The sequence below is a fragment of the Scophthalmus maximus genome, chromosome 19 (genome assembly GCF_022379125.1).
Source record: "Scophthalmus maximus strain ysfricsl-2021 chromosome 19, ASM2237912v1, whole genome shotgun sequence".
Lineage (NCBI taxonomy): Eukaryota > Metazoa > Chordata > Actinopteri > Pleuronectiformes > Scophthalmidae > Scophthalmus > Scophthalmus maximus.
In genome coordinates this window covers 1,022,183-1,040,000 of record NC_061533.1, presented here as the reverse complement: position 1 = coordinate 1,040,000, position 17,818 = coordinate 1,022,183, and the positions used below count along the sequence as shown (strand labels likewise).

At 46.2% G+C, this 17,818-nt stretch overlaps 2 protein-coding genes across 2 annotated transcripts in view; both read right to left on the bottom strand.

The window, feature by feature from the left end:
* Positions 1–8,941, bottom strand: part of grin1b (glutamate receptor, ionotropic, N-methyl D-aspartate 1b) — a 36,140-nt gene extending 27,199 nt beyond the window's left edge. Inside the window, exons 1-5 of the mRNA XM_047329205.1 lie at positions 8,487–8,941; positions 6,721–7,026; positions 6,262–6,288; positions 5,468–5,508; positions 24–248 (exon numbers count right to left, since the gene is read on the bottom strand). Coding sequence (XP_047185161.1) covers positions 24–248; positions 5,468–5,508; positions 6,262–6,288; positions 6,721–7,026; position 8,487 — 600 coding nt within the window. The 5' untranslated portion in view covers positions 8,488–8,941. The remainder of the gene's footprint in view (positions 1–23; positions 249–5,467; positions 5,509–6,261; positions 6,289–6,720; positions 7,027–8,486) is intronic.
* Positions 8,942–10,970: 2,029 nt separating this feature from the next.
* On the bottom strand, positions 10,971–17,598 carry dok2 (docking protein 2). The gene is made up of 8 exons (XM_035640911.2): positions 17,030–17,598; positions 16,778–16,906; positions 15,051–15,218; positions 14,601–14,709; positions 12,815–12,984; positions 12,507–12,737; positions 12,116–12,223; positions 10,971–11,999 (listed from the first exon to the last, which is right to left on the bottom strand). Exons 1-8 carry the CDS (start codon positions 17,087–17,089, stop codon positions 11,229–11,231), a joined length of 1,746 nt encoding a protein of 581 aa, XP_035496804.1. The 5' UTR covers positions 17,090–17,598; the 3' UTR covers positions 10,971–11,228.
* Between the last annotated feature and the right edge of the window lie 220 nt (positions 17,599–17,818).

Here is a 17,818-nt window from a genome sequence, read left to right as displayed (position 1 = left end):
TGTGTGTGTGTGTGTGTGCTGACCTTGGTCTCTCTCTCCTCCAGTAGCGTCTCCAGTCTCTTCTGGGCGGCCCGGCCCTCGTGGTCATCGCTCACGATCAGGATGATGTGGTTCCACCTGAACTCCCTCATCAGGTCGAACCAGACGCTCGCCTGGTGCGAGTACGGAGGAACGGTCCTCAGGAACGACAGGTGGATACTCTGAGGACCACGACCAAGACGATCAGAGACTGTATATAAAGACGATCTCTGACTGTATATAAAGACGATAAACGTGAATATTTCATCACTGGTGTGAAATCAGCAGCAGAGTAACTGGAGCATGCTGGGATATTCTGGGACTGATGAAACACTGAATGATGTCATCAATATTGTAAACCTGAGATGTTTCCACTTTAATCTCATGTCTCTGAGCAGGAGGAGACATCTTACAGTCTGAAGGTGTGTGTGAGTCCATGTGTGTGTGAGTCCATGTGTGTGTGAGTCCATGTGTGTGTGAGTCTGTGTGTGAGTCTGTGTGTGAGTCCATGTGTGTGTGAATCTGTGTGTGTGTGAGTCCATGTGTGTGTGAGTCCATGTGTGTGTGAGTCCATGTGTGTGTGAGTCCATGTGTGTGTGAGTCCATGTGTGTGTGAGTCCATGTGTGTGTGAGTCCATGTGTGTGTGAGTCTGTGTGTGAGTCCATGTGTGTGTGAGTCTGTGTGTGTGTGAGTCCATGTGTGTGTGAGTCTGTGTGTGAGTCCATGTGTGTGTGAATCTGTGTGTGTGTGAGTCCATGTGTGTGTGAGTCCATGTGTGTGTGAGTCCATGTGTGTGTGAGTCCATGTGTGTGTGAGTCTGTGTGTGAGTCCATGTGTGTGTGAGTCTGTGTGTGTGTGAGTCCATGTGTGTGTGAGTCTGTGTGTGTGAGTCCATGTGTGTGTGAGTCCATGTGTGTGTGAGTCCATGTGTGTGTGAGTCTGTGTGTGAGTGAGTCCATGTGTGTGTGAGTCCATGTGTGTGTGAGTCCATGTGTGTGTGAGTCCATGTGTGTGTGAGTCCATGTGTGTGTGAGTCTGTGTGTGAGTGAGTCCATGTGTGTGTGAGTCCATGTGTGTGTGAGTCCATGTGTGTGAGTCCATGTGTGTGAGTCCATGTGTGTGTGAGTCCATGTGTGTGTGAGTCCATGTGTGTGTGAGTCCATGTGTGTGTGAGTCTGTGTGTGTGTGAGTCTGTGTGTGAGTGAGTCCATGTGTGTGTGAGTCCATGTGTGTGTCAGTCTGTGTGTGTGTGAGTCCATGTGTGTGTGAGTCCATGTGTGTGTGAGTCTGTGTGTGAGTCCATGTGTGTGTGAGTCTGTGTGTGAGTCCATGTGTGTGTGAGTCTGTGTGTGAGTCCATGTGTGTGTGAGTCTGTGTGTGAGTCCATGTGTGTGTGAGTCCATGTGTGTGTGAGTCCATGTGTGTGTGAGTCCATGTGTGTGTGAGTCCATGTGTGTGTGAGTCCATGTGTGTGTGAGTCCATGTGTGTGTGAGTCCATGTGTGTGTGAGTCTGTGTGTGTGTGAGTCCATGTGTGTGTGAGTCTGTGTGTGTGTGAGTCTGTGTGTGTCAGTCTGTGTGTGTCAGTCTGTGTGTGTGAGTCCATGTGTGTGTGAGTCTGTGTGTGTGAGTCCATGTGTGTGTGAGTCCATGTGTGTGTGAGTCTGTGTGTGTGAGTCCATGTGTGTGTGAGTCTGTGTGTGTGAGTCCATGTGTGTGTGAGTCCATGTGTGTGTGAGTCCATGTGTGTGTGAGTCCATGTGTGTGTGAGTCTGTGTGTGAGTCCATGTGTGTGTCAGTCTGTGTGTGTGAGTCCATGTGTGTGTCAGTCTGTGTGTGTGAGTCTGTGTGTGAGTCAGTCTGTGTGTGTGAGTCTGTGTGTGTGAGTCTGTGTGTGTGAGTCCATGTGTGTGTCAGTCTGTGTGTGTGAGTCTGTGTGTGTGAGTCTGTGTGTGAGTCCATGTGTGTGTCAGTCTGTGTGTGTGAGTCCATGTGTGTGTGAGTCTGTGTGTGTGTGAGTCTGTGTGTGAGTCCATGTGTGTGTCAGTCTGTGTGTGTGAGTCCATGTGTGTGTGAGTCTGTGTGTGTGTGAGTCTGTGTGTGTGAGTCCATGTGTGTGTGAGTCTGTGTGTGTGTGAGTCTGTGTGTGTGAGTCCATGTGTGTGTGAGTCCATGTGTGTGTGAGTCCATGTGTGTGTGAGTCTGTGTGTGAGTCCATGTGTGTGTGAGTCTGTGTGTGTGTGAGTCTGTGTGTGAGTCCATGTGTGTGTGAGTCTGTGTGTGTGTGAGTCCATGTGTGTGAGTCCATGTGTGTGTCAGTCTGTGTGTGTGAGTCTGTGTGTGAGTCCATGTGTGTGTCAGTCTGTGTGTGAGTCCATGTGTGTGTGAGTCTGTGTGTGTGAGTCCATGTGTGTGTGAGTCCATGTGTGTGTGAGTCTGTGTGTGTGAGTCCATGTGTGTGTGAGTCTGTGTGTGTGAGTCCATGTGTGTGTGAGTCCATGTGTGTGAGTCCATGTGTGTGTGAGTCCATGTGTGTGTCAGTCTGTGTGTGTGAGTCCATGTGTGTGAGTCTGTGTGTGTGTGAGTCTGTGTGTGAGTCCATGTGTGTGAGTCCATGTGTGTGTGAGTCCATGTGTGTGTGAGTCCATGTGTGTGTGAGTCCATGTGTGTGTGAGTCTGTGTGTGTGTGAGTCCATGTGTGTGTGAGTCTGTGTGTGTGAGTCCATGTGTGTGAGTCCATGTGTGTGAGTCTGTGTGTGTGAGTCCATGTGTGTGTGAGTCCATGTGTGTGTGAGTCTGTGTGTGAGTCCATGTGTGTGTGAGTCCATGTGTGTGTGAGTCTGTGTGTGAGTCCATGTGTGTGTGAGTCTGTGTGTGTGTGAGTCTGTGTGTGTGAGTCCATGTGTGTGAGTCCATGTGTGTGAGTCCATGTGTGTGAGTCTGTGTGTGTGAGTCTGTGTGTGTGAGTCCATGTGTGTGAGTCTGTGTGTGTGAGTCTGTGTGTGTGAGTCCATGTGTGTGAGTCCATGTGTGTGAGTCTGTGTGTGTGAGTCCATGTGTGTGTGAGTCCATGTGTGTGTGAGTCCATGTGTGTGTGAGTCCATGTGTGTGAGTCCATGTGTGTGAGTCCATGTGTGTGTGAGTCTGTGTGTGAGTCCATGTGTGTGTGAGTCTGTGTGTGTGTGAGTCTGTGTGTGAGTCCATGTGTGTGTGAGTCTGTGTGTGTGAGTCTGTGTGTGTGAGTCCATGTGTGTGAGTCCATGTGTGTGAGTCTGTGTGTGTGAGTCTGTGTGTGTGAGTCCATGTGTGTGAGTCTGTGTGTGTGAGTCCATGTGTGTGTGAGTCCATGTGTGTGTGAGTCTGTGTGTGTGAGTCCATGTGTGTGAGTCTGTGTGTGTGAGTCTGTGTGTGTGAGTCCATGTGTGTGAGTCTGTGTGTGTGAGTCCATGTGTGTGTGAGTCCATGTGTGTGTGAGTCTGTGTGTGAGTCCATGTGTGTGTGAGTCTGTGTGTGTGTGAGTCTGTGTGTGAGTCCATGTGTGTGTGAGTCCATGTGTGTGTGAGTCTGTGTGTGTGTGAGTCCATGTGTGTGAGTCCATGTGTGTGAGTCCATGTGTGTGTGAGTCTGTGTGTGTGTGAGTCCATGTGTGTGTGAGTCCATGTGTGTGTGAGTCCATGTGTGTGTGAGTCCATGTGTGTGTGAGTCCATGTGTGTGTGAGTCTGTGTGTGTGAGTCTGTGTGTGTGTGAGTCCATGTGTGTGTGAGTCTGTGTGTGTGTGAGTCCATGTGTGTGTGAGTCCATGTGTGTGTGAGTCCATGTGTGTGTGAGTCCATGTGTGTGTGAGTCCATGTGTGTGTGAGTCCATGTGTGTGAGTCCATGTGTGTGAGTCCATGTGTGTGAGTCCATGTGTGTGTGAGTCCATGTGTGTGTGAGTCCATGTGTGTGTGAGTCCATGTGTGTGTGAGTCCATGTGTGTGTGAGTCTGTGTGTGTGAGTCCATGTGTGTGTGAGTCCATGTGTGTGAGTCCATGTGTGTGAGTCCATGTGTGTGTGAGTCCATGTGTGTGTGAGTCTGTGTGTGTGTGAGTCCATGTGTGTGAGTCCATGTGTGTGTGAGTCCATGTGTGTGAGTCCATGTGTGTGTGAGTCTGTGTGTGAGTCTGTGTGTGAGTCCATGTGTGTGTGAGTCCATGTGTGTGTGAGTCCATGTGTGTGTGAGTCCATGTGTGTGAGTCCATGTGTGTGTGAGTCCATGTGTGTGAGTCCATGTGTGTGTGAGTCCATGTGTGTGTGAGTCCATGTGTGTGTGAGTCCATGTGTGTGAGTCCATGTGTGTGTGAGTCCATGTGTGTGTGAGTCCATGTGTGTGTGAGTCCGTGTGTGTGAGTCCATGTGTGTGTGAGTCCATGTGTGTGTGAGTCCATGTGTGTGTGAGTCCATGTGTGTGAGTCCATGTGTGTGTGAGTCCATGTGTGTGTCTATTATAATGTGTAGTCATAATGTGTGAGTCCTTGTGTGTTTGACATCCATGTGTGTGTGTGTATTTGTGTAAGTCCTATAAATTTTTTTGAATCCATGTGTTAGTAATAATATTGTAGTCATTTTTAATTGTGTAAGATTCTTTTTAATATTGTTTTAGTCCAAATTAATAATTATTAATATAAAGTACTTATTATAAAATAATATTATATATTTATGAAATAGTTTAATACATATTAGTTATTATTTATTAATTATAATAATATTATATAAAAATTAATATTTTTATTATTATACTATATTTTATATATTTATATATTATATATTATTAATTTAAAGTAAAATTTATATTAAATATAATTATATTTATTCCATATAATTTAAATTTTGATAGTGGATTTATAATTCTATTATAACCAATAAATACATAATTATAAGATATATAACTGTTGATATAATATATAATTATTAATATAAAATTTTACTACTAATAAAACATGCTATATTTTATATCATAATTCATAATATATAAGTAAGTGGTTTATATTAATTATTTTAAATTTATTATATATGCTATTAAATTAAAATAATATATTGAATAATTTTTTATTATATATTTTAAATTTTCTATTTATTTAATATAAATTTAGAAATTATTTTAATATTTATTAAATTACATATATGTTATGATTATACATTTAACCCCAAAATATTAATTTTTATTCATTTACTTATACTCCGATTTAATATATGAATTTATGTCATTAACAACGGGGGGATTGGTAGCTCAGTTTATATTATAAGATATTACATATCGTCAAGTGGTAAATTTAGAAGGAGGGGTTATTATAAATTATCATTTCCTGAGATGTAGATTGATGAAATCTGGACCTTCTTTATAGAGAAATGAATGTGTGTAATTTATTTTATATATATATTTATTATATATTAGATAAATATGTATTTACATCTGTGAGAGAGAGGACGTTAATCCGATGCCCCTCTCTGTCTCTCGGTCTCTCCACCATGTTGACGGAAACCGTGGATGTCTTAAGCAGAAGTATTTATTATAATATATATTTCTGGTTTGTTCACACTGATCAACGAGGTGGTCGGTGTGTGGCTGTTCCCGGTCTCTGTAGTGTCTTTAGTTCATCTCTGTACGCACCACTCGGCCTCTTGTACGTCATCATACTATTTTCTGTGTTCATTTTGCTATAATCTAGCATTGCTAAGCTAACATTCTTCACTCACTGTCTGGTTAGTTTGTGTTAGCATCATGTTACAGTTCACATCAAAGTTTATGTAAGTTAAAGCAAACAGGAGCCACGAGTGACTTTCCGTTCTCTTTCCTAAGTTGCAGGTTTGGAAATAATTGAATTGTTTGTTCCTTTGTTCAGAACCACCATGCTGGTCTGTGGTTTGAGAGAGGCCCCGCCCACAATTTCCTGGTTTTATGGTGTTGGTGATGTCATCGCTGATATCTTGGGTTAAACCAACTGGTGGGGGCTTCTTCTTAGTCACAATGCTTAGGTTGATATGTTATTGTTTGTTAATAAAATCTGTAGAGATGCTTTACCTTTCAGAGAGTGATTTAGAAATGTACTGAGCTTGGGAAGGAGCTAAATGATAATGAATATTTGCTGGTGTTATGGTCGCTGTATGTTCGTCCCGAACAGGTGTTGGAGGTGTTGATTGAACAACCCATTTATTCAGTAGCATTTCTCTTCTTGAGTAGAAAGAACAAGGTGAGTCTGTGAACATGAGACGTTTGTTTGAGTTTTCATGAGTTTGTTTTCAGATTTATTTTCTTTGATTTTGATAAAGAAAATCTATTGTGGAGATCACTGTGTATATATATATATATATATATATATATATACACACACAGTGATCGTCTTTATATACAGTCGCTGCTTATCTCCTTATTTTACTCTGGTTCATTATTAATCCTCCAAATAATCTCACACACAAACTGAAAATATGAGACAAATAATAAAACAATACAAATAAATCTTTTTAACCTCAATTCGGAGATTTCACTGATATTGAAAGTGTAAATATGAAGCTGATGGTGTCAGAGAGAGCAGACGTTTGACCTTCACTGAGGACGTCTGGTACTCAGCAGCAACTGAGTACCAGACAATTACCCACAATCCCTGACATCTCTCCTTACTCATGTCTTTTCTCCATTTTATAATGATTACCAGATGGTGATGATGATGATGATGACGATGAGGAAGATGAGGAAGATGAAGACACGCCCCCACCTGGTTGGAGATGAGGTCCTCGCAGACGGACAGGGCCATCTGGATGGCGTTGGGCTTGTGCGTGACGGAGATGGCGTTCATCTTGAACTTGTCTCTCCCGTACAGGGCGTTGGCCTGACTCACCGCCTCCTTGAACACCTGCTCGTAACGCTTCTGACTCAGGACGGCACCGATGTTCACCAGCCGGGGCTCGCAGCCGCCACGGGCCACGGAGCAGCACTGCAGCACGGCGAGGAGCAGCACGCCACGCAGCTCCACTGAGGAGGAGGAGGAGCAGGGCCAGGTCAGAGGTCAGAGGTCAGAGGTCAGAGGTCAGAGCAGTTCATACATAAAGAAAAAGCAGCGTATATTCACGTTTCAGCAGCAGGAAGTACAAACACAAGTACAGGAGAGGGTGAGGATGAGGAGGAGGAAGATGATGAGGATGAGGATGAGGAGAGATGATGATGAGGAGGAGAGAGCATGAGAGATGAGGATGAGGAAGATGATGAGGATGAGGAAAGAGCATGAGGATGGAAGATGAGGAGAGAGGAAGAGGATGAAAGATGAGGATGAGGAGATAGGAAGAGGGATGAGGATGAGGGGTGAGAATGAGGATGAGGAAGATGATGAGGATGAGTAGAGAGCATGAGGATGAAAGATGAGGATGAAAGATGAGGATGAGGAGAGAGGAAGAGGATGAAAGATGAGGATGAGGAGAGAGGAAGAGGGATGAGGATGAGGGGTGAGAATGAGGATGAGGAGAGAAGAAGAGGAAGAGGAAGAGGAAGAGGATGAGGATGAGGAGAGAGGATGAAGGATGAGGATGAGGATGAGGAGAGAGGAAGAGGATGAAGGATGAGGAGAGAGGAAGAGGATGAAGGATGAGGAGAGAGGAAGAGGATGAAGGATAAGGAGAGAGGAAGAGGATGAGGAGAGATGAAGGATGAGGAGAGAGGAAGAGGATGAGGATGAGGAGAGAGGAAGAGGATGAAGGATGAGGAGAGAGGAAGAGGATGAAGGATAAGGAGAGAGGAATAGGATGAGGAGAGATGAAGAGGATGAAGGATGAGGAGAGAGGAAGAGGATGAAGAGAGAGGAAGAGGATGAAGGATGAGGATGAAGGATGAGGAGAGAGGAAGAGGATGAAGAGAGAGGAAGAGGATGAAGGATGAGGAGAGAGGAAGAAGATGAAGGATGAGGAGAGAGGAAGAGGATGAAGAGAGAGGAAGAGGATGAAAGATGAGGATGAAGGATGAGGAGAGAGGAAGAGGATGAAGAGAGAGGAAGAGGATGAAGGATGAGGATGAAGGATGAGGAGAGAGGAAGAAGATGAAGGATGAGGAGAGAGGAAGAGGATGAAGGATGAGGATGAAGGATGAGGAGAGAGGAAGCAGATGAAGGATGAGGAGAGAGGAAGAGGATGAAGGATGAGGATGAAGGATGAGGAGAGAGGAAGAAGATGAAGGATGAGGAGAGAGGAAGAGGATGAAGGATGAGGATGAAGGATGAGGAGAGAGGAAGCAGATGAAGGATGAGGAGAGAGGAAGAGGATGAAGAGAGAGGAAGAGGGTGAAGGATGAGGAATTGTCTATTCTGTGTCTCAACTGGTATAAATAAAGAAGAACAGGGGGCAGGGCCTGTTTTTGTGTTGATTTCCTTTTTATTTCATCTAAAGATTTGTTCATTAATAAATATGATCAATATCATAAACATAACGTAATAAACTGTGACTCACTGGTTCTGCTGCAGCTTTTCAGATTCAAATCGGATGAATTCCTTCAGTGTCTGTCCGTCCGGTACCGTCCTCTGCTCCCGGTCCCGGTCCGTCGGGTTAAAGGTCGGCTCTGTTGTTGTCGTTGTTGGTTTTTAATTGATTGATTGATTGATTGATTGATTGGAGCGGGTCTGTCTGAGCTCCGGTCGGTCACAGATCGTACCGCCTCTCACCGGAGGCTCAGACGCGGCTCTCGGTCCGGTCTCGTCCTGTTGATCCGGTCTCGTCTCCGGTCTCGTCCTGTTGATCCGGTCTCGTCTCCGGTCTCGTCCTGTTGATCCGGTCCTCGAGGTCTCGGCTCGCGGCTCCCTCGTGACCGTGTCGGTGAGTCGGTGTCCGTGATGCTCGCGGACTTTCAGATGACCTGATGCTCGCGTGCCCGCGGTCTGTCCTTGGATCCTGACGCTCGCTCCCGCGCGCTCGGAGACGGAGGAGAGAATGCGCGCGGCCGCTGGGGCGCGGGCACGGGCCCAATCTCTGGTGTGTTTGTGGATTAATGAGCCGTGAGTTCCCGCGGATCAGCTCACTGCGCATGCGTCACGATTCACTTATTCATAAAAGTGCTTCATGTTTTTTTTTTGGAAATATATAATTGAAAATAAATAATATGAATAAAGAAGTGTGTGTGTGTGTGTGTGTGTGTGTGTGTGTGCGTGCGTGCGTGTGTGTGTGGCTCAATCAGCTCATCTCAGTCTGACCGAGTTTCACAGAGCTGAGGGATTATATTATATTATATATTACATTATGTTAAATTATATATTATATTATAATATTATAGTATATTATGTGAATTTATTACAAAACTCTGAGCCTGTTGCTCACTGTTAGCAATGAAAAGTGCTCTATAAATGAAATGTATTATTTATTATTATTATCATATGTGCAGGATTATTCTGAGCATGTAACCTACATGTCAACAGATGGGACACATTTGTTGGTGTGTGTGTGTGTGTGTGTGTGTGTTTGTGTGTGAGTGTGTGTGTGTGTTTGTGTGTGAGTGTGTGTGTTTGTGTGTGAGTGTGTGTAATAAAAGCAGAAGAAGAAGAACTCGCTTCTTCTTCTTCTTCTGTGGTTCTGTCTCTTTTTAAATAACAGTCATTATCCCATCCACTGCCATCATGCACAGTTGCCAGGGCAACAGGGATGCAGCACCTCGGGATCCTTATTGTGGTTGCCACGGAAACAACCATCTCCGACCCTGGTTCTCATCCCCTCAGATGTAACTTGTAATTATCACACAGTGATGTCATACCAGCAGCTGCTGTGACTCGACTTCTGTAACATTATGTTTCGACACATTTGATTTGTTGATTGATTTGATTGATTATTGATCATTTTTTAGACATACAGACGACTGGAGCCTTCAGTCGTACAGACACCAGAGCTCTACAGTGTTGTTATTAATGCTAATGTGCTTTCTCTGACACACCCTTTACTTATAGCTGAGTATATTTACTTTTAGTTATTTATTTTTATTCTACTAAAATATTCTGTTTGTCTTTGTATCCTGGAAGAAATGCTGCCTGTTAGCTTGTGTCCGTTAGCTTGATGTCATCGTCTCATCCTCGTCGCTGAGCTCAGCTGTGATCATCAAGTAGGACACGTGACATCATCATTTTATTTCTCTGGTCCTAAGTGTCATGAGGAGAGGGTTCCCTTCAGCTTCCAGGCCAGTACACGCACACGCACACGCACACGCACACACACACACACACACACATACACTGATGCTCTGAGTGGGGTATAAGGCGGATAGAGAAATGCATGCTGGGATGCCTTTATAGCCTGCTGCATCCCTGAGGGGGGTCAGTGTAAGTGTGTGTGTGTGTGTGTAGAGTCATTAGTGTCAGACAGTATCAGTTCATACAGCGAAGGGACCACAGTCACATGTTGACGTAGAAAGTCAACTGGTTTACTGCTGTTAGCTTCTGTCCGTTAGCTTTTAGCTAACAACTGCTGAGTTTGATTTTAGGGCGGGATCATCATCATCATCATCATTACTACCGTCTGACATCAGACATCTTGACAAACATAAACATACATTATATTTATGATTATGATAATGTTTATGTTTACAAACAAATGTTCTCATCACAAGGGGACGTGTCCTCCTGTGTGAGTTGCTGTCTGCCCTCCGTCTCCCTGGCGACTCTCGCAGCCTTTTCACGTTGTTATGACAACGGTGATTCAGGGAGCAGTGCAGGTGAGAGGATTCTGATTTACAAGATGGCCGCAGTCCTGTCTGTGTGTCTGGTCGTTGTTCGTCGGCTCTTTGACGTATGACGAGGATTTATGATGATGATGTTTGTGGATTTTACAAGAGTGTTGACCCTGAGGCTTCCAAAGGTCAGATATTCTATATTCTATAATATGAAGTTATGAACGTGTGTATGTACTTTCACTGTAAATGTGTTAGAGAGGAAAATATGAAGCCGAGACAAGAAGCAGTTTTGTTCTGTTTAATAAAGACAGAGAAGAGGCAGTGAACAGGTCAGAGGTCAGAGGTCAGAGTGTAGGAAAAACATTGTGGGGGCGGAGCAAGTGGTCATCGATTGTTCCGAGCTGGACACGACCAGTTTACTCTGTGTTTGTGTGTGTGTGTGTGTGTGTGTGTGTGTGCGTCGACATGTTCACTGATGACATCACAGAAGTTCTAAAGCTGATCAGTCATTATTGATTTTTGATTAAATATCTGTGTTGTCTCTACATCTTCACCTTCACGTTGTTGTACGGTGAATCCAGCGGCTCCTCCTCCCCCTGCAGCTGCTCCTCCTCCTCCACTTCTTCTTCGTTGGTGCTGTGTGTGACAGGAAACGCCCTCTTGGGTCGTTTGGGCACCGCGTAGTCGTCCACCCGGGGGTTGTATGGGTACTCATGACCTTTGGGGTCAGCGGCTGTTCCCATGATCCTCCAGGCTTCTCCTCTCATCTCCTCGGGGTCGTCGTACAGCGAGGCGGGGACGGAGGATTTCTGCGTGGCCGCGGTGGCACAGCCCTCGGGCTCATCATAGATGTGATCCAGCTTCCTGTGGGACAGTCCGAGGGCGTCGGCTTTGCACGGGAAGATGTTTCTGATCTTCATCTCGTCGATGCTGTCGTAGAGCGGGTCGGCGCCGGACTCAGAGGCGAGAGCGTGATGGGAACTCAGGATGTCCGCCATTACGTTCTTGGCGATTGTGTCAAAGGGGAGGGAGTACTCCGGCTCTGGGCGGACCTGAGGGGGCGGAGCCAGTCTGCCTCCTCGCTCCCTGGCGGCCAGCTGTGTGATCTGCGAGTACGCCTGCTCCGGGTTCAGGCTGGTGCTCAGCTTGTGAGTGGAGCCTGGGGAGGGGGCGGTGCCGGGCTCGGCGTGGGGCAGAGGGCAGCTGGAGATCATTTTGACCTGGTTCTTGCGGGGGACCGGGAGGCCGCGGGGGTCCAGAGTCAGACTCTTCACCGAGGTCAGGACCTTGTCCAGCGGCGGCTCCAGATGAGACTGAGAACAGAACAGGAGAACCAATCAGTGATCAGAGATCAGATCTGCCCCGGACCTTATGGCAACAGCAGGCGGAGCCGAGTCACACGAGATGCTACAGTAACACCGTGACCCACCAGCTGGGGGCGCTGCTGCTGCTGCTGCTGCGAGGGGGCGGAGCTCTCTCTGTCTCTGTGATGAGTCATCACAGGTTTCTGATGCTCACTCACGGTGCTGTACACCACCTGCAGACAGGTACAGGAAACAGGAAGTAGGAACCAACAGAAGAATCTTTACTTCACTTAATGGATAATGGATAATATTGATTATAGATAACGGATTATGGATCATGGATCATGGATTATAGATAATAGATTGTAGATTCTAGATAATGTATTATATAAAATGGATGATAGATTATGGATACAAGATAATGTATTATGGATAATAGATTATAGATAATGGATTATGGATTATAGATAATGGATATACTCTGCTACATCCAGAAGACCTGTAATGTCAGCTGACCTGAGCAGCGGGGGGTTGTGGGGCATGATGCGGCGGCGGCAGTGTGCTGAGGTTCTGAGGGGTCTCTGGACTCCCCCGGCCACCGGAGGCCTGTCTGTGGGGGAGCGAGCTCCTCTGCCGGTTGATGGCGGCTTCCACCACCTGGAACAGGATGTTCCCGTGTTTGGTGTCAAACTCGAAACTGCCCTCGCCAGACGCACACCTCCGACCCGCCTCGAAGGAGAAGCTGGACTGAGGACAGGAGGCAGATCAGGATTAAACCAGACATCCTGTGTGTGTGTGTCTGTGTGCGTGTGCGTGTGCGTCACCTTGTCCCGTCCGAAGCGCCGCAGGTGTCTGTACGTCCAGGTGAACAACACGTCTCCCGTCCTCTCCAGCAGGTGAAGAGCGTCCACGTCTGCTCGCAGGACGCCATCGCCTTTCAGTCTGCAGCGATCAGACGCCTCCGTCCTGCGTACACACACTCTGAAGTCACGCACTGACACACACACACACACACACACACACACACAGGCAGGTGTGTGAGGATGTGGGGAAACAGTAGCTGCTCATCATGACCTCAATGATCCAGTGAAATGTGGTACAACACTGTGTTGTAGAACCACATGTAGTGATAGTACTAATACACAGTGTTGTACCACATTTCACTACATGTAGTACTACTACTGTAGTATTATAGTATATAGTACAAACTGCAGTGTTATTACTTTTACTTGAGTAAAGGCCCCCACTTTCTTGGGGAAGCTGAAAACAGCTTCCTGTTGAGAAGCAGGAAGTTTGTTCCTTCAAGATAAAAGACTCCACCACACACACACACACTCTCACACACACACACACACACACACACTCTCACACACACACACACACACACACACTCTCACACACACACACACACACACACACACACACACACACACACACACTCTCACACACACACACACACACACACAGACACACACACACACTCTCACACACACACTCTCACACACACACACACACACACACTCTCACACACACACACACACACACACACACACACACACACACACTCTCACACACACACTCTCACACACACACACACACACACACACACTCACACACTCACACACACAGACACACACACACACTCTCACACACACAGACACACACACACACTCTCACACACACACACACACACACATACACTCTAACACACACAGAAACACACACACAGACACACGCACACACACACACTCTCACACACACACACACACTCACACACACACTCTAACACAGAGACACACACACACAGACAGACACGCACACACACACACACTCACACACACACACACACACACACACACACACACACACACTCACACACACACTCTAACACACACAGACACACACACACAGACACACACGCACACACACACACTCTCACACACACTCACACACACACTCAAAAGGAACTTGTGTCTGCAGATATGAGGTTTTCTGTAGAGAAGTAAAGAAACCTCATATTAAACATAGAGGGGGCGGGGCTTATGGCCAGGGGGCAATCAGGACGATTTGATCTCTATTTTCAGTTTTTGGTCTGATCACATAAAGTCCGTTTGTCAATCGACCTCAGGTTCCACAAACATGTAACGTTATTTAGTGTGTGTGTGTGTGTGTGTGTGTGTTGCAACAGATAAATGTGTCACTTTAGCCGCAGGCTGCTAAATTTAGCTGCGATGAGACAAAGAGAGCGAGTGAGAGGAAGTGAGGTTTGGTTGAAAATGCGACGGAAGAACTGAAACTCAAGACTTTGATCTCTGCAGAAAAACACGTCAGTGAATCGTGAACAAAGAGTTGGGTCCAGATGTTCTGGTCCAGATGTTCTGCAGCTGCAGCCAATCAGGCATCACATGTTCCATTCCACATGTTACAAACATGAAGCTGTGGAGGAACTGTCTGGATATTTATTAGACCTGGTCTGTGGATGTGGACCTTGTCTGTGGACTCAGAGCTTGATCGCTGTTCCTTCATTGAAAACCTGTTGCCTCTGAACATTATTCCCAGATGATTGACTGTCTGCAGTGAGACAGGTGAACCTGTCTGCATGTCCTCTACCTGTCTCTCTGCCGCTGTACAGTGAGTTGTCCTCCATCCCCTGGTCGTCCTCGGCCCGGGCCCCTCGCTGCAGACTGCCCGGCCTCCTGCTGAGCTCCACCCGACTCGCCTGCACACAGCGAATCAAACAGGAAGCTCCAGTAAACCGGCCAATCAGGGAGCTTGGTCATGTCTTTCATCATCATCATCATCATCATCATCATCAGTTAGAAACTTCTCGTCCATGTTTTATTACATTTCATTGACGCTTGTGACAATAAGTTTATGTCACATGATCTGTTTTATTTTGACAGATTCAGACAGACAGACAGACAGACAGAGAGACAGAGGAAGGGGAGCAGTGACTCAGGACTCAGGACCTGAGATCAACCAGACCAAGTGTGTGTGTGTGTGTGTGTGTGTGTGTGTGTGTGTGTGTGTGTGTGTGTGTGTGTGTGTGTGTGTACCTACAGGGAAGGCGATCTCACACAGTGTGTGTGTCCAGTCGTCCAGCTGGTTTCTCTCTGCAGCGAACACGTAGATCTTCTCCGTGGTCTCCACCAGGAAGGACCCAGTGTCTCTGGGACAACCGTCCACCTCCACCTCCGACACCCGGATACAGTCCGACAGACGGATCACCTAGGAGACGCACTGGGTGGTGTTAACAGTTGAGTCCAGAGGAGTCTGGTAGAGTTTGTTAGAGTCTAGAGGAGTCTAGAGGAGTCAAGGATCTAGTAGAGTCTAGAGGAGTCTAAAGGAGTCTGGAGGAGTCCAGTAGAGTCTAGAGGAGTCTAGAGGAGTCAAGGGTCTAGTAGAGTCTAGAGGAGTCTAAAGGAGGGTGGAGGAGTCCAGTAGAGTCTAGAGGAGTCTAGAGTAGACTAGTAGAGTCTAGTAGAGTTTAGATGAGTCTAGAGTAGAGTACAATAGACTAGTAGAGTCTAGAGGAGTCTAAAGGAGGCTGGAGGAGTCCAGTAGAGTCTAGAGGAGTCTAGAGTAGACTTGAGTAGACTAGTAGAGTCTAGAGGAGTCTAGAGGAGTCTAGAGTAGACTAGAGTAGACTAGTAGAGTCTAGAGGAGTCTAAATGAGTCTTAAGGAGTCTGGAGGAGTCCAGTAGAGTCTAGAGGAGTCTAGAGTAGACTAGAGTAGACTAGTAGAGTCCAGTAGAGTCTAAAGTAGTCCAGAGGAGTCAAGGGTCTACTAGAGTCTAGAGGAGTCTGGAGGAGTCCAGTATAGTAGAGTAGAATATAGAGGAGTCTAGATGAGTCTGGTAGAGTCTAGAGAAGTCCAGTACAGTCTAGAGTAGTCTAGTAGACCAGTAGAGTCCAGTAGAGTCTAGAGTACTCTAGTAGACCAGTAGAGTCTAGAGGAGTCTAAAGGAGTCTAGAGTAGACTAGAGTAGACTAGTAGAGTCTAGAGGAGTCTAAATGAGTCTTAAGGAGTGTGGAGGAGTCCAGTAGAGTCTAGAGGAGTCTAGAGTAGACTAGAGTAGACTAGTAGAGTCTAGTAGAGTTTAGATGAGTCTAGAGTAGAGTACAATAGACTAGTAGAGTCTAGAGGAGTCTAAAGGAGGCTGGAGGAGTCCAGTAGAGTCTAGAGGAGTCTAGAGTAGACTTGAGTAGACTAGTAGAGTCTAGAGGAGTCTAGAGGAGTCTAGAGTAGACTAGAGTAGACTAGTAGAGTCTAGAGGAGTCTAAATGAGTCTTAAGGAGTCTGGAGGAGTCCAGTAGAGTCTAGAGGAGTCTAGAGTAGACTAGAGTAGACTAGTAGAGTCCAGTAGAGTCTAAAGTAGTCCAGAGGAGTCAAGGGTCTACTAGAGTCTAGAGGAGTCTGGAGGAGTCCAGTATAGTAGAGTAGAATATAGAGGAGTCTAGATGAGTCTGGTAGAGTCTAGAGAAGTCCAGTACAGTCTAGAGTAGTCTAGTAGACCAGTAGAGTCCAGTAGAGTCTAGAGTACTCTAGTAGACCAGTAGAGTCTAGAGGAGTCTAAAGGAGTCTAGAGTAGACTAGAGTAGACTAGTAGAGTCTAGAGGAGTCTAAATGAGTCTTAAGGAGTGTGGAGGAGTCCAGTAGAGTCTAGAGGAGTCTAGAGTAGACTAGAGTAGACTAGTAGAGTCCAGTAGAGTCCAGTAGAGTCTAGAGTAGTCTAGTAGACCAGTAGAGTCCAGTAGAGTCCAGTAGAATCCAGTGGATCTTGTACCTTCTTGTGTTCCTGCTGTTTGCGCAGACTTTTCTCCACAGATCCTCCGTCTTTACACTCAAAGAACTCAAGTCTGGAGATGGAACAGGAGCTTTCTCTGTACACAACAGCACACACACGCTTCCACTTCTACACACACACACAGACACACACACCTCTGATCAAATGTCATATGATCATCACCAGCGTACATTACTCAGATATGTCGTGGACCGTTAGCTCAGTTAGCTCAGTTAGCTCGGTGTGTTGTACCTTTCCAAACCTCTGGTGTTGGAGGTGGAGAATCCCTTGTTTACTGATGTCCTCCTCCATCAGCTCCTCCTCCTCCTCTGTCTCTTTTCTTCACTGACTTTCTGTTTCCTCCTTTTCGCAAACTGCTCGTCTTGTCATCCACTTTCTTTCTTTCTTTATTCTTCTCTCTCTCTCTCCTCTTCACCTCCTTCTCCCTGTGCGTCGTTGTGTCTGAATCTTCTTTCTTAAGGGCGTCAAACTTTGACTCCTCCTTCATCTTTTCTTCCTCCTCTTGACTCCTTCCTCTTCTTGTTTCTTTCCTTTTACTCAGTGGAGGACGACGTTTCCTCTTCTTCTTCTTCTTCACCACCTCCTTTCTTTCTTCTGTGTATGTGTGTGTGTGTGTGTATGTATGATGCAGATCTAACCGCTGTGTGAAAACTCTTCTTTCACTATTGTACTTCCACCATGTTTTCTTCTTTTTCTTCTTCTTCTTCTTCTCATCACCTGTTCCTTCATGTGCTTACATGTCACATCTTCATGAGAACATCACGGGCGTCGTGCGCCCCCTGGTGGTCCCAGTGCAGCTGCTCAGGCTCAAAATACACTATTTGTGTGTGTTAGGGTTAGGGTGAGACGTGAGAGGTGATGCAGATGAGAGGGTGAGACAGGTGAGAGGTAAGACAGTTGAGACAGATGGGACAGGTGAGACAGGTGAGAGGTGAGGCAGAAGAGAGGTGTGAGAGGTGAGACAGAAGAGAGGTGAGACAGAAGAGAGGTGAGACAGGTAAGAGGTGAGAGGTGAGACAG

What these genes read in the sequence shown, in the direction of transcription:
- dok2 (XM_035640911.2), bottom strand. Translation starts at nt 17,089, where the DNA reads ATGGAGGAGGACATCAGTAAACAAGGGATTCTCCACCTCCAACACCAG. An exon ending in AACACCAGAGGTTTGGAAAG is followed by an intron (nt 16,907 to 17,029) that starts GTACAACACACC and finishes GTGTGTGTGTAG; the next exon opens with AAGTGGAAGCGTGTGTGTGC. An exon ending in GGCGCTTCGGACGGGACAAG is followed by an intron (nt 12,738 to 12,814) that starts GTGACGCACACG and finishes TCCTGTCCTCAG; the next exon opens with TCCAGCTTCTCCTTCGAGGC.